General features: G+C 40.9%; 1 protein-coding gene across 1 annotated transcript; it reads left to right on the top strand.

Moving 5' to 3' along the window:
• Positions 1–417: 417 nt before the first annotated feature.
• Positions 418–14,698, top strand: si:dkey-65b12.6 (IgGFc-binding protein). Its single transcript, XM_036557896.1, has 15 exons — positions 418–435; positions 591–638; positions 1,682–2,860; positions 2,947–3,287; positions 4,274–4,847; positions 4,996–5,600; positions 5,734–6,304; positions 7,084–7,685; positions 7,957–8,521; positions 9,330–9,526; positions 9,634–9,769; positions 11,420–11,748; positions 12,413–12,971; positions 14,344–14,385; positions 14,477–14,698. Exons 2-14 carry the CDS (start codon positions 593–595, stop codon positions 14,346–14,348), a joined length of 5,709 nt encoding a protein of 1,902 aa, XP_036413789.1. The 5' UTR covers positions 418–435; positions 591–592; the 3' UTR covers positions 14,349–14,385; positions 14,477–14,698.
• Positions 14,699–14,771: the final 73 nt, after the last annotated feature.

Raw genomic sequence — 14,771 nt, forward strand, 5'->3', positions numbered from 1 at the left:
CTGTCTTTGACTTATGGCCCGAGGCTAAAGGGAGGCAAAGGTAAATACTTGCATGTCAACATTTTGATGCCCGGCCGAATACACAAACCAATTTATCCAAATCCTTCCCACCTTTATGTATATTTACTCTGTTGGATTTCCAGCGTTACTGAGAGGTATACATTGCACTCATGCAGAACCTAAAGCCACCTGCCATCACAGAATATTTGTTATATTGCTGATATGAAATATTTTCTATTGGATATTTGTTTTATTGCTGCTTACTTTCCTCTCTCTGACACACGTACATAATCTTAATTGTGTCCTTGCGAATAGGGATATGACACTCACTAGATCCTGTTTCTGACAAGTGCTTAAGTAAACATATGATAATCTCACCTGCAGTACTATTTAAACCTCTCATTAATCAGAGGCGTCACCCATTCGCGATCGCAGGTATGTACGCCACTTCACTTTGATTGTTATTTAGTGTGTATATCACTATTATGATATAATATTTAAAAATATGTATTTATATATACATTATGAAAGGCTGAATCCATCATAAAAGATCGTTAATAGATTATGAAAAGCTATTCCTATTTTTGCAGACATGGGGACTCAAGTTCTACTCTGTTTTGGCATTCTTGCAGTAACAGGTAAGCTGATCTTTTTGTTAGTTTTCAGACATTTGTACATATAAGACATGCTCTATTAATGCTATCTATTAACACTACTACCACTAATACATTTTGAAAGTCCATATTGCATATTATAACAGTACAATTTTTTAATCAATTTTGAGGAGTTAATAGAGATGCAAAACACACAATAAATTCTTTTACAATTCTTTAGCAAACAAAGTGTCATAAAATGTACAATTTAATGTGAAATGTAAAATTTCATAACAATATAAATAACATTGACTGGACGAGCTACTTAAAAAATACTCCAAGTTTTTTCTTGTTTTTAGTTTTCAATTTGGAAGTTTTTATTTTGGCTAAAGAAAAAGCCCAATCCTTATTAAATATAATTAGAACTAATTAGAGTTAATTATAACATTTCAAAATCATTGCAGATGAATCACCACCTTAAGCAGATGCATTTAATGAGCTAGTATTTACGTGTTGAGTATCCCAATATATCTGAGAAGATATTGAGCTCCAGTGTATTTGTTGGGTTCTGTGATTTGCTGTGTTGTGTCTTGTACTTCAGCATTGTGGTTAACATTGTGGTGTACAAGTAGTGCGCTATATTATCTTCAAGATCTGGTGTGGGCCCAAGTTTTTTCTGCAACAACACTGTGTGGTTCCACTCTGTAAATGCTTATTATCAAGCCAACACGAAAAGCTTAAAGAAAAAACGTCTCTGTCCTGCCATAAGTTTTTTCAAATCAACCAGCAACATCAGAAATAGATGGTTACAGAGTTCTAGTTACCCTTACATTCACATTTTGCCTGCTACCAGCTGTCAAAAGACACAGCAGACAGATTGATAAAACTTCTGTTGTTTACTTTAGACAATCAGGTTTTGAAAACTAAAAGCTGAATGTACCTTAAACTGTATGTGCCATATATACTTTGTGATTGGCGTTGAAGCCTTCTTTGGATAGTACATTACAATTACAAATTTCCCAATTGGCAACAATGACTGATGAATCATTTGGTTCAATTGTATTAATCTAACATATTTCTTTCTCCAGCAGTCAGTGGATGTCCAATCGGCCGGGAGTTCATCACTGCTTTCATGCCTAATTATGTACCCGGTGATGGTGAAGCCAAACCCACACTCTCTATCACAGCCCAGGAGTCTGTAGCTACTGTAGCAGTTGAGGTCAAGGGGCTAAACTTCAAACAGTCAGCGAAGATTGAAAAAGGGGCTACCAAATGGATCACCCTCCCACCAAGTACTGAGATTGGCCAAGATGGAGTCTCGGCCAAAACAGTGCTAATTACTTCTGATGCAGACATCACGGTGGTGGCCTCTCACATCAAGCCGTTTACTGGGGACAGCAGCGTGATCTTCCCCATCAACCAACTTGGCAGAAGCCATGTGGTCTTCACCCCAGATGGAGGACCAATGCAAAAGATTGCGGCCATCGTCAATGGCAAGGAGGCAAACACAGTTGACATCCTTCCATATTCATACCTGATGCTTAACAGCAAGAAACACTTGCAGCAAGGGGTCAAAACAACCATTAGCCTGGCCCCATATGAAGTTTATCTGCTGCGGAGTGAGAAGACGTTGACAGGAACTAGGATTGAGTCAAAACTTCCCCTGGCTGTCCTTTCAGGACATGAATGTCTCAGCATTGTAGGCACCTGTGAGCATGTTTATGAGCAGCTGGTGCCAGTAGAGGCCCTATCTGATGAGTACCTGATTCCTGCTATGCACTTTCTCATTGGCAAGGACACAGCCCACGTGGTCGCAGCTGAAGATGACACTGATGTGACTGTCTTCCATGGGCCCCTTCCTCAGCACAAGAAGCTCCGCGCTGGAGAGCTTCTGGACATTGAGGTTCAATTGCCAACCATAGTCCGAAGCAACAAAAAGATCATGGTTATGTACACCAGCAGCAATGTTCCATTTGATGAGTTCCTGACTAACATCATTCCCACATCAGGGATGTCCAAATCGTGGACAATTCACTCACAAGATGATTACCAGAACTTTGCAGTCATTGTCTCAGAGAAACAGACGTCTCTTTTTGGCTTGTTGCAGTGGAATGTTTTTCCTGCAAACAGTAAATATTCATGGGCTATTAAACCAATTGGATCACAGAAAGGGCCTATAACCATATCTGGGGACTCACTTCAAGCTGTCTATGTTTATGGTGGGAAGATAAGGCATGGCTACAGCACAACAGGAGTCTGTAACGCAGGTAGCAATCAAGACGTTATCTTTCAATGAATATAAATAGCTTAGAAATGCCAACCATTGCTCATTGTTTCATTGCTATTTTCCCAGCTCCCCGACCACCCACACCTCCACCTGACCCATGTGAAGCCGTTAAATGCCGTGAAAGAGAGCAGTGCCAGAAGGGAGTGTGTGTCCGCATTGAAACAGCAACATGTTGGGCTGTTGGGGACCCTCATTACAAAACCTTCGATGGGAAGCGGTTTGATTTCCAGGGCACCTGCACCTACACCATGTCCACCACTACAAAGACTGAGCACGGCCTTGTCCCTTTCATTATTCTGGCGAAGAATAACCACAGAGGGAGCAACAAGGTGGCTTACGTAAGGACAGTATCTGTCAACGTGTACGACCAAACAGTGGTTGCCAGCAAGCAAAAGGGCGTGGTTGAGGTAAGGGTAATGAACAGATTCTTTGGCTATGAAGAGATTAAAGCTTTAATACAGGGCTGAGAAGTGGCTGTTTCTAACTTTTAATCCACTATTTTCATTGACTAACATGACTTCCCAATGCTATTGTTACTTTTATTTTGAAATATAAAAAACATGAACAACGTATACTGTATATTTTGGATTAGATATCATGGGGTAGGCTGCTTTCTATTTTGTTAAAGTGAAAGCAGTTTCATGCTCTTGTTCAGGAGTTGAAATGTAAATGTTTTCGCTTATGGTTTGATTGGTGGAGTGAGTTCATGTTGCCTGCTAATGCTTGCAATATTTGAACAGTGGGTAAATAAAATAATGTTGCATTTTTGCATTTGAAAAATTGCATTTGTTAGTTTTTAATGTAATCCTGGTAGTAATCATCTTTGTTTGTAAAGAAACTGTAATTTGGTTGCTGCCTTTTTCAGTTACTGTAATGGATAACAGTTAGCTTTTCTGTATCCTGATCATGTAACAAATTACGTGTTCTGTTACTACTCAAATCTGAACATATTAGAATATGCCTCACACTCAAGTACTCTTTACTACTCTGAGGAAAAAGATCCATAAGATCTTAGCCATTAGAATTCCACTCTGTATGTGCTAACTTGCTTGCTCCCTCAGAGTGTTGCATCCAATAATAAAGGCCCAAACAAGTGCATGCACACGTTACAATTTATCTGAAGGCAGTTTTGAATGAGTTAAAGGGGACAATGTATTGCCAATGATAATTTACATACTTTAAAGCAGCGGTTCTCAGACAAGTTCTCAGCTCCCCCCAAAACAGTCCACATTTTTCCTTTGTCCCTATGAGTTGCGAGTTGCAAAAATGCTGACCATCAGGAAGTCTGTGAGGAGTGGGTTGGGAACCACTGCTTTAGAGTTAAGGAAAAAGAAAGAAGGAACAGTAACTGATTGGAGAAACTGCAAATGCTTTGGTTCTGTGCCTTTTCCAGGTGAATGGCGAAATCACACACCTGCCTGTAGCTCTAGCTGGAGGAAAGTTACAAGTGGTGCAGAGGGGCTGGAACGTGTTCATAACAACCGACTTTGGCCTGGAGGTGAAGTATGACTGGAACATGATGCTCTATATCACGGTGCCCAGCACCTATTTCAGGTCCCTAGGTGGTCTTTGTGGAAACTACAATGGTGACCAAAGGGACGAGTTTTCAAATCCCAAGGGAACAGTACTCTCCGCTGTGCTGGATTTCGCCAAGAGCTGGAAAGTGTCCGACAATGATTTGTTCTGCCGTGATGACTGTGAGGGGAAGTGCCTGAGCTGCCCTGCTGAACTTCAAGAAAAGTACACGGAAGAGAAGCAATGTGGTCTTATGGTAAAAGCAAATGGGCCATTTGCTAACTGCCATAAGGTTGTAGATCCAGACATATATGTAGATAACTGTGTATATGATGTGTGCATTAATAAAGGCATCAGAACCTTCCTTTGTGACAACATACGGAGCTATGTTGATGCTTGTATGGCAGCTGGGGTGAAGATCGATGCAAACTGGAGGGTGCTGTCAGATTGCCGTAAGTGATTCTCTAAACCAGTTTGATGATGCAAATGGTTGTATGTTGTACATCTTTGGAGATATATGCAAATACAATACAGTACTAAAGAAGTATACACCATCTCTTGAGGGTTTATTCATGTAAATGTCTTTCCTGATATAAATAGCAATGCAGTGCCCAGAAAACAGTCATTATGAAGCGTGTGGAACAGCCTGTGCTGCCTCCTGTGGGGATCGAGATGCACCAGCCAAATGTAAACAGCCTTGTGTGGAGGGCTGCCAGTGCAATGCTGGTTTTGTCCTCAGTGGAGACAAATGTGTGCCATTGAAGGAGTGCGGCTGCACCTATGAGGGCCGTTATTACCCACCCACCGATACGTTCTGGGGCGACAAGACATGCACCAAGAAATGCTCCTGCAATTCACAAACTGGACAGGTCAAGTGTATGGCCACAAAGTGCAAGGCATCACAAGTGTGTGACATTCAGAACGGTGTGAGGGATTGCTACCCTCTGTCCTACGGCCATTGCCAGGGCAGTGGAGACCCCCACTATCGGACCTTTGATGGGAAGACCTTTGATTTCCAGGGCACTTGCACCTATTACCTCTCCAAATTGGTTGACACAACTGATGCCTCACTGGTGCCCTATGAGGTTCTTGTCAAGAATGAAAACAGGGGCATGAACAAGGCCGTTTCCTTCACAAAGACAGTAGAGATAAAAATTTATGGATACACCATTATTCTGAGTAAAGACAACTACGGTAAAGTGATGGTAGGTGGCTTATCCTGCTAAATAAATAGCCAACAACATGAAATCATTATCATTTATCAGCTGAACGCTGCTAAATATTGCAAACCAAACTAAACATAATGTAAGTAAAATTTGTGGTTGTCTTTTTTCAAAGGTTAATGGTCTGTTTGTGAATCTGCCATTTGAAAAAGAGGAAGGGCGGCTGTCTGTTTTCCGCAGCGGCTACTTCGGCACTGTCAAGACAGACTTTGGCATGACCGTGAGATTCAACTGGGAAAGCCATGTTTCAATCACTCTTCCCAGCACCTACAGCAACGTGGTAGGAGGGCTCTGTGGAAACTGGAATGGCAATCAAAATGACGATATGGCCATGCCTGACAGAACTATCACAACAAACCCCATTGCATTTGGAACAAGCTGGAAAGCCAGAAATGACCCTGGTTGCACAGAGGAGTGCCAGGGCAAGAAGTGCCCCAAATGTGATGCTGCTGAGCGGAACAAGGACATTTTCACAAAGAGCTGCAGCCTTATTACAGATAAAACCGGTCCATTTAAAGGATGCCATGCCAGAGTTAATCCTACTCAGTTCTATGAAGATTGTGTGTATGATATGTGTATGTATGGTGGTCATACTACAGCCCTCTGCAATTCGCTTTCGGCCTACACAGCTGCATGCCAGACGGCACTCACCGTTGTGGAGAAATGGAGAAGTGATACCTTCTGCCGTAAGTGCTTACTTCATAGTTTGAGAACAGTATGCAATAAACTGTGCCCTATTTATGTACTCTTTTAATATCCTAGCAAGCCTTATTCCTCTTGTTTAAATAGGACTTCAATATCTACCATTGATGAATGACCATTCAAAAGTTTGGAATCATTTGCAGTATTAACCATTACTTCATATACAATAATGTTTAAAGGTTTAATTCAGTATTTTTCATGACTTTTGGGTACAACAAGTAGTTATAAATGATAAATAACATACTGTAATTATATTTTATTATTTACAACAATTTTCTGTCAAGTTGATCACCACGTCATATAGAATAGATAGAATCCTTCTCTTGAAGGCCAATTTTATTATGTTTGTTCTTGTTGCTATACAGCTTGCTATGCAGCTTTCTGTCACTTTAGAATCATGTATAGTTTTGTTCACCATTCTCAAAATATCTGCAACTTCAAGCTTCTTGTTAATTAGTCAGACACCCACATTGGCTAGCTTCACACTGAGTGAAGAGGGTGAGGGAGGACAAATAAGCTCTCCTGGACTCCCGGACACAGGTGGCTGTGGATTTTCCAATAAGTGGAAGGCTTAGATGGCTGCACCTCTGAGATTGCACAGGACTAGCATATTAGAATCATTTTGTATGTCTCTTTGCAGCCAAATTGATTCATGTTACAGAAAACATTGATTCCATACATTTAGATGGTGCTTGCAAACTTTTGAACATTGATGAGAACCCCTGTATATCTAAATAATGTCTGTGATGCTGTCTCTCCACAGCTGCTGCTTGCAAAGCTAACAGCCACTATGACGTGTGTGCTGCTGGATGTCCCCAGACTTGCAGTGGCCTTGCTGAACCTACCGCATGTCAGGGTGCTCCTTGTGTGGAGGGCTGTGTATGTGACGAGGGCTTTGTCTTAAGCAATGGCGAGTGTGTGGCAATGGAGCAATGCGGTTGCATCTATGAAGGCCAGTACTACCATCTGGGCCAGATCTTTTACCCCAAAGACCAGTGCAATCACAGGTGCATCTGTGGTGACCAAGGACGAGTCAAGTGCGATGAAAGCTTCTCTTGTGGTCCTAATGAACGGTGTGAGATCCGTGGTGGGGTTAGGGCCTGCCAGCCTGAGGGCAAAAAATCTTGCTCTGTATCTGGCTCTGGTACCTACCACTCATATGATGGCAACCATATCAATGTGCCTGGGAACTGTGTGTACAGAATGGTGGAAATTATCCAGATTGAAGACCAGAAGAGGATACCTTTCAGTGTGTCAGTGCAGCAACTGTCTTCTCTTGGAGAAGCAGTGATCACAAGGAAAATCGACATTGTAGTAGCTGCGTATAAGATCACACTGATTCCTGGTCTTCTGTGGGAAATAAGGGTAATTTTTCCAATTAAATTTGAATTAGTTTAGCAAGAAACCTTACCAAAGTATATGATGCCAACTGCAGGAACAGTATCCTTAGAGAAGCTTGAGGTTTAGGATCTTTCTCAAGGGCACAGTGGGAACAGGAAGAGGTTATCTGCAGGGATTGAACTTATGACATCTTCATAGATACATTTTTGACTGCTAGGGTACCATGAGTTCAACATTCAGAGCAGAGAAGGGAAGGGAAGGTAAATCATAAACCTCTTCTGTTCCTTCTTTGCAGGTGGATCAGATCAAAGCAGTTCTTCCTCTTATACTTGAAGATGGGCTGGTGAAAGTCTACCAAAGCGGCTTCTTTATTATTTTGGAAACCAGCTTTGGATTAAAGGTGACTTATGACACCGTGTCCATGGCCATCGTTGAAATCCCATCCACTTACAAAAAAGCAGTCAGAGGTCTCTGTGGCGACTATAACGACAAAACGGAAGATGACTTCCTCTTGCCAAATGGTAAGCAGGCTCTCTCGGCTGAGGAATTTGTAGAAGGATGGATGTTGGTTCAGGAAGAAGTAATCTGTCAAACAGGATGTGGTTCCAGATGCCCACAGCCTGACAAAGAGAATCAAACAAAGGCTGAAAATGCTTGTAAGATCCTTATTTTGGACAAAGGCCCATTCGCTAATTGCCATTCCAAAGTTTCACCCACGACATTTTATGATGCTTGTGCAAAGGATGTTGCATCGCATCCTGAAGATAAGACCCTTGTTTGCCGCCACATCCAGACATATGTGGCTCACTGCCAGCAAGCTAGTGTCTCCATCAACATCTGGAGGAATGCAACCTTTTGTCGTAAGTAGCTGTGTGCTCCTAAATAATAGTGTTTTCATGGGTTTACCTTTGCCCATCCTTAACAATGCAATCATTTTAATATGTATATAAATATTTATACTTAAAACTGTATTGCCAGTATGCTCCTCTGTCTCTTCCAAGGGCCTCTCATTTGACATTTTTGGTGGAAATCACAATTAGCAGTCAGAACAAAGCACTTGGATGCATCCTATTAAAGTAAAGTAGGCAGGGAGCTCAAATAATTGGGCATTTAGAAATAAATCAGTTACAGATTTTAAGGGTTATGATTTCTGGGGTTTATTTTGTTAGGGGGCAGCATGGCAGGCATGAAAAAAAATCTGTTGGGGAACTTTATTTTTATTTTCTGAGCCAAACAAGTCTGTGTGAAATATAATCAGAGCATTGTAGAATATTTTTTCAACATGTTTAACATACGAAATATGAATATACAAAAATAACAATTAAATTAAATTTTGAACCTCAGAATTAAAAAATTACATCAAACCTGAGAAGTGCATTGTTATGTCCCTGATGCAAAAATTAACATGTTAACAAATTAACATATATATGAACTCAAGGCAAATATTTAGGCTCTCTTTATTTTTGCTGTATCAAAATATATATCAAGACACCACGTTTCGTATCGAACAGAATTTTGAATGCATATTGTTACACCCCTATTCCTTAAGATATATGATGTATTATAGGGAGTTGATTTTATTATTTTAATATTATATATTATATATAGATAGCTAATTTAATATTGCATGAATTTTCTTAACTTTTTTCTCTCTTTATCCATTTCCAGCAATGACCTGTCTTACCAATTGTCACTATGAGCTATGTGCGGACACCTGCTCGTCCACTTGTGCCAGCCTTACTGTGTCACACACTTGTCCAGTGTGTCTGGAGGGATGCCAGTGTGACGAAGGCTATGTGTTTGATGGAGGCGAGTGTAAGCCTGTAGAAAACTGTGGTTGTCTGGTAGACGGCAGATACTACAAGGTAAATTGGCTTTCAGTTTGTATTCTATTGATGATAGCCAGTCTGACTAGAGAAATCTCACTTGATTTTAGCAGTGAAAAAGTTAAAGATGTCTTATTTTTGTGTAGTCTGGAGAAACGTCAATCTTGGGAGACTGTGTAGAGGTGTGCACCTGCAAGGCTGGACAGTTCTCATGCGAGCCAATGCAATGTAAAGAAGATCAGGTCTGCCGCAAGAAGGATGGCATTTCTGCATGTGTGTATGGTAGGTGTAGTCCTGTTCTTATACGAGACAGCTGTGGCCATAACAAGAATTAATAACACTTTAGGCTACACAATACCTACATAAGCCCATCATGACAAGTGGCATAGACCTATATAGACACTTGTAAACACTTATTTCATTAGGTATTGATGTCATAAAGGTTGCATTTGCCATCTTTGATGTCCAGTCAACATAACATCTATGTCAAGATAGATGCACTCAAAAATGTGTTTTTTAAATAGTTAATGCTATTGGATGGCTTATTATGATTATACAGACTGATATTTGTGTCAAATACTTCACCATAGGGTTAATATTTTCCATAGAAAACACAGGCTTCCTCTTCAACAACATCCATGAAAACAATTTATGGGCTCTACATAACAGCTTAGTTTTGTACGTCACAAATGAGCTTGAACATATTACAGCCAAATATACTAAAATAAGCTAATGAGAAGATTATGATGTTGTGACAGGACATTTGCTTACAGCTACAGAAAATGGCACTAACATAACTTGAAAGGTCTAAATTGTTAAATAACTGATGTTGGTATTTAAAATTATGGTGGTGTCAAATTTATACTCCACATCTATCCAATAAACTGTCAAATATGGCATTAAGACCTGTTCAAGTAGCAGGTAGCATTCTGCTGCTGTAGCATGCTACAGCTTCCCCACACCACAGCACAGGTTCATTTTGGCTCACTGAGGCTTCATTGACACCAGTTTTGAGGACTCAACGACTCAAAACTAAACTGGTAAACGTGTGTATTTGTGTGTCAGTCTGTTGGTTTACACTATGTTTAACTCAAATCCTTATTCGGCACCAGAAGCTAACGTTAGCTTAGCAAGAAAGCTAAAACAGCTTTATACGTGACCACACAGGTTCATTCTGGCTCACTGAAGCTTCACTGACACAAGTTTAGAGAATAAAGACTCAAATCCGAGCAGATAATTCTGTTTTTTTTGTGTGTGACGCTGTTAGCTTGTAATCATATCCTTGTTAACACCAGATCATACATTAGCTTAGAGGCTTAGAGAGAAGGCTAAACCACCTGCAATTTGGGCTCACTGACGCTGCACTGAGACAAGTTTAGGGGATAAAGACTCAAATCTGAATGAGAAAAATCGAGAGACTGGTGCCAGAAGGACAGAATCTTTCTGATTATTAAAGTTACAGTGTGCAGGGTAGTGAGGGGAAAGGGGTGAGGTTTGGAAACAGGGAGTAAAGGGGCTTTTACAATTTGTATAATCATGCATATCCACAGATCTTCACATTCTTGATGAGTTTTGAGGTTTAGGGATGCTCCTATGCCATTTTTGGTAGTTTCTTGGGCATTACAATAATACATAAAAATATGCTTAAAATTATTTATTTTAAGCTATGTCACATCATCAGCATTATGTCACTGTGACACAAAATAATCACCAGACATAGGTGTCATGCCAAAGTTGACAAAAGCAGCCTTTATGACAGACAACACATTGCAATAAGCCTTTATAAATGTTTGTGTACGTTTATGTCAGTTGTCATGATGAGGTGTCATGTAGCATTATGAACACTGTCCTCTAGTAAAGTATTACCCAAGAACTTTTCTGACCTAACATTTGCTTACACTTACTTACCTCTGCTCTCTTGCACTGTTCCAGACCCATGCATCAAGAAGAACTGCCGCGAAAAAGAGGACTGTGTGGAGAAGGACAGTAAGGGGGTGTGCGTGCCCAAGTCCTATGCCTCATGCCGAGCTATTGGAGACCCTCACTATGAGACGTTCGATGGCAGCTTATTTTCCTTCCAGGGCACCTGCTCCTATGTATTGGTTAAAACATCGGGTAAAGACAAAACCCTCACACCTTTCTCCATCATCAACAAGAACCAGCTTGCCCTTGGAGCACGGGGTTCTTACATGAAGTCAGCCATCATAAAGTTCCCAGGTCATGAAATTGTCATCACTCATGGTGAACGTAACAAACTGATAGTGAGTATTGCGCTGCCTCATGGTCACAAAAACTTACTTGTTGGACGAAGTTGAGTTTACAGTAATACTGTACTTGAACACTACCTGCATAGGGACTTAAAACATATTTGGATAAAAGTATCCAACACCTATGCATGTGTTCAATATTTCAATATTCATGAACTGTTGATTCGAGTAATCGCAAGATAACATAAGATTAGGACCCTTAAACTAAAGTGACAGACATCTGTTGCATTTGCAACAATGTTATGAAGCATCATTCCAAGGCCTTGTTAAGAACACCATATTTCAGTTCTGTACATTTCTACAAAAGAACAGTGTACCAACCCTGGTCCTGCAGCTCGACATTACTGTGTAGAGTAGTTCCAACAACAAACCTGCACACCTGCTCCAATCTAATGCATTAGTGTCAGATAAGGGGATGATTCAGCATGTTAGATGCAGAGTTGGTGACAGCCGCTTTATGTTTACATATCAACATAGTGCCTGTCAACTTTCAAATAATGTGTTACTGAGTTTACACATTAGCATGGTAATGAATTATAATAATAAATGCTAAAATGCTTTCAGAGTTTGGCAACAAGTGCTAGACATAGGCCATTAAGGGCTTGTGGTCAGTGTGGAAGATAACAGAAACCATTTTCCCCTCTTCTGTGCTCTCCAGATTGATGGTAAAATATCCCCTCTCCCTGTGAATCTGGACTCTGGCAACATCACGATAACTCAGTCAGGTATCACTGGAACCCTGAAGACAGACTTTGGCTTGGAGGTCACCTTTGACTGGGGTGAGTTCTTCAAGGTGACAGTTCCCAGCAGCTACTACAAAAACCTGGTGGGCATGTGCGGAACCTATAACAATGACCGCAGCGATGACTTCGTTACACCAGCTGGCGATCCTGTGCCAGACGTTGTAGAGTGGGCTGCATCCTGGAGTGTTCCCGACAACGACCGCGCATGCTGGCACTTCCCAGCCTGCACCGAGCAAGAGAAGCAGCGTTACCGTGGCCCCGAATACTGTGGTGTGCTTGTAGACAAAACAGGGCCCTTCGCTAACTGCAATGAGACAGTCATGCTGGCCCAGTTTCCAAACGACTGTCTCTTTTATGCATGTCTCACTCAGGGAAGTCATGAGACCCACTGCAAAGCCCTTAACAGTTATGTCAACTCCTGCATGCTGGCTAAAACAGAAGTCTCACCGCAGTGGAAGCAGATTACTAAATGTCGTAAGTAACATCCGCATTCTGAATTTCTGTTCGCTGGCTTAAGCCATACACACAAACATTTTCAACATCTGGGTCATGGGGGGAGCTGGAGCCTATCCCAGCGGTCACTGGGCGAAAGACAGGAAACACCCTGGACAGGTTGCCAGTCCATCACAGGGCAGACATACATGCAATTTAGCGTGTCCGGTTGGCCTTGCCGCAAGTCTTTGGACTGTGGGAGGAGTACCCAGAGGAAACCCACGCAGACACAGGGAGAACGTGCAAACTCCACACAGAAAAAACCCTGGTCACCTGGCCGAGAATCGAAGCCAGGCCCTTCATGCTGTGAAGCAACAATGCTACCCACTGCACCACACACTTCAGAGAAAAAAGATTTTACATCTTTTTGCCCAAAACAAATGAGGTGGTTCAAAGTTGTATGCTGCTGTGTCTCCTAGCCGCTAAACAGAACTAGAGACCTCAACAAGCTTCCTACCAAGTATTTGAAAACAATGAAATATTAGCATCATATTGCAATCATGTTAAACAGCAAATCACAGCTGTGATGTTATTTGCGATAACACACAAGCTCGAGTGTTCTATTGCTTTTATACAACAGTCAAATAAATAAAGTAAGAAATAAATCAGTTGGGTCGTGAACGTGGCATTTAATATGAGCAATTTCTTCCGCCAAATTATAGTTCCTTAACAAGCAGCTTGTTGCTATATCAGAGTAACGAGCTCCGCTCACTCGCTGCACAGTCTGCTGTAAACCTCGCCTTTAGAAGTACAGACTGAGCCATAAAACTGCTGCAATATCAAGTTTAGCTCAGTTTTGTCAATTTTTGCTAAATCAATATTAATGTTGTTTTGTTCCAGCCAGTCTTTAAAGCATTTTACAGCCCATTTTGTTTGGCGAATGGTATTGTGTTCATTTCTGGCTAATTCCAGGTTGTTTAGCTGTTCTTCTGTCACAGCTGCTGACTGAAAAGCTTGCTCCGCAGTAATGACAGTTTGGGAATTTAGTGTCGTCTCATCTTCAGAGTCTGACCAAATCGACTGTAGGTCAAATGTAATCTTAAAGGTATCCATTTTCTGTTTGTGTGCAAAGTAAGAACGTTGAAATGGCTTGAGCGTCTCCTACAGCTGTCAAAGTCATTGCTTAGCAACAGCGTCTCAGCAGAGTGATAACAGCACGGTTAGTACGCCTCTCAACCAATCAGCTTGCGTGGCTGGAACTGCTGAGTGTTTACACTGTTTACTGAATGTCATAAATAATAGTAGCATGCTAAGCCTGCATTCAGTGTTCACAGCTTACTTTGACCTGCCATCATACTTCTGTTTAATGTTAATACTTTGATTCTCTTTTCTTCTTTCTCTTTCACTCCCACAGCTTGAATAAGACGTTCCTCAGAGCCTTTCTCCAGCAGAAATGGTAAGAAGTGGTTTCATTAATATAAAATAAACGATTATCGTTTGGAGTATGATAACTCATGAATATTATTGCTGTGTTTACTGTTTTGCAGATCTGATCAAACAAATTGAAGAGGGAGTCTGAATCCTACTGTCAGTCAACTCTGATGAAAAAAATTAAATAATTTTATTTGCAAATTAATCGTTTATCTTTAAGCAGCATCAAACCAATAAACAGCTTGACCAGTTATTCCAGCTAATGCAATTAATCTGTTTTCTTTGCATGATTCATCTGTTTTTGTTTTTCTTGTTATTAAAAGCTTGCATCAACAGTACATTTGACTGTGTAATTCATCTGTGTAATTTATTTTGCTTCTGTCAACTTCTTAAGTCCAACACAGACAAATT

Source organism: Colossoma macropomum, unplaced genomic scaffold, assembly GCF_904425465.1.
Source record: "Colossoma macropomum unplaced genomic scaffold, Colossoma_macropomum, whole genome shotgun sequence".
NCBI classification, from domain to species: domain Eukaryota; kingdom Metazoa; phylum Chordata; class Actinopteri; order Characiformes; family Serrasalmidae; genus Colossoma; species Colossoma macropomum.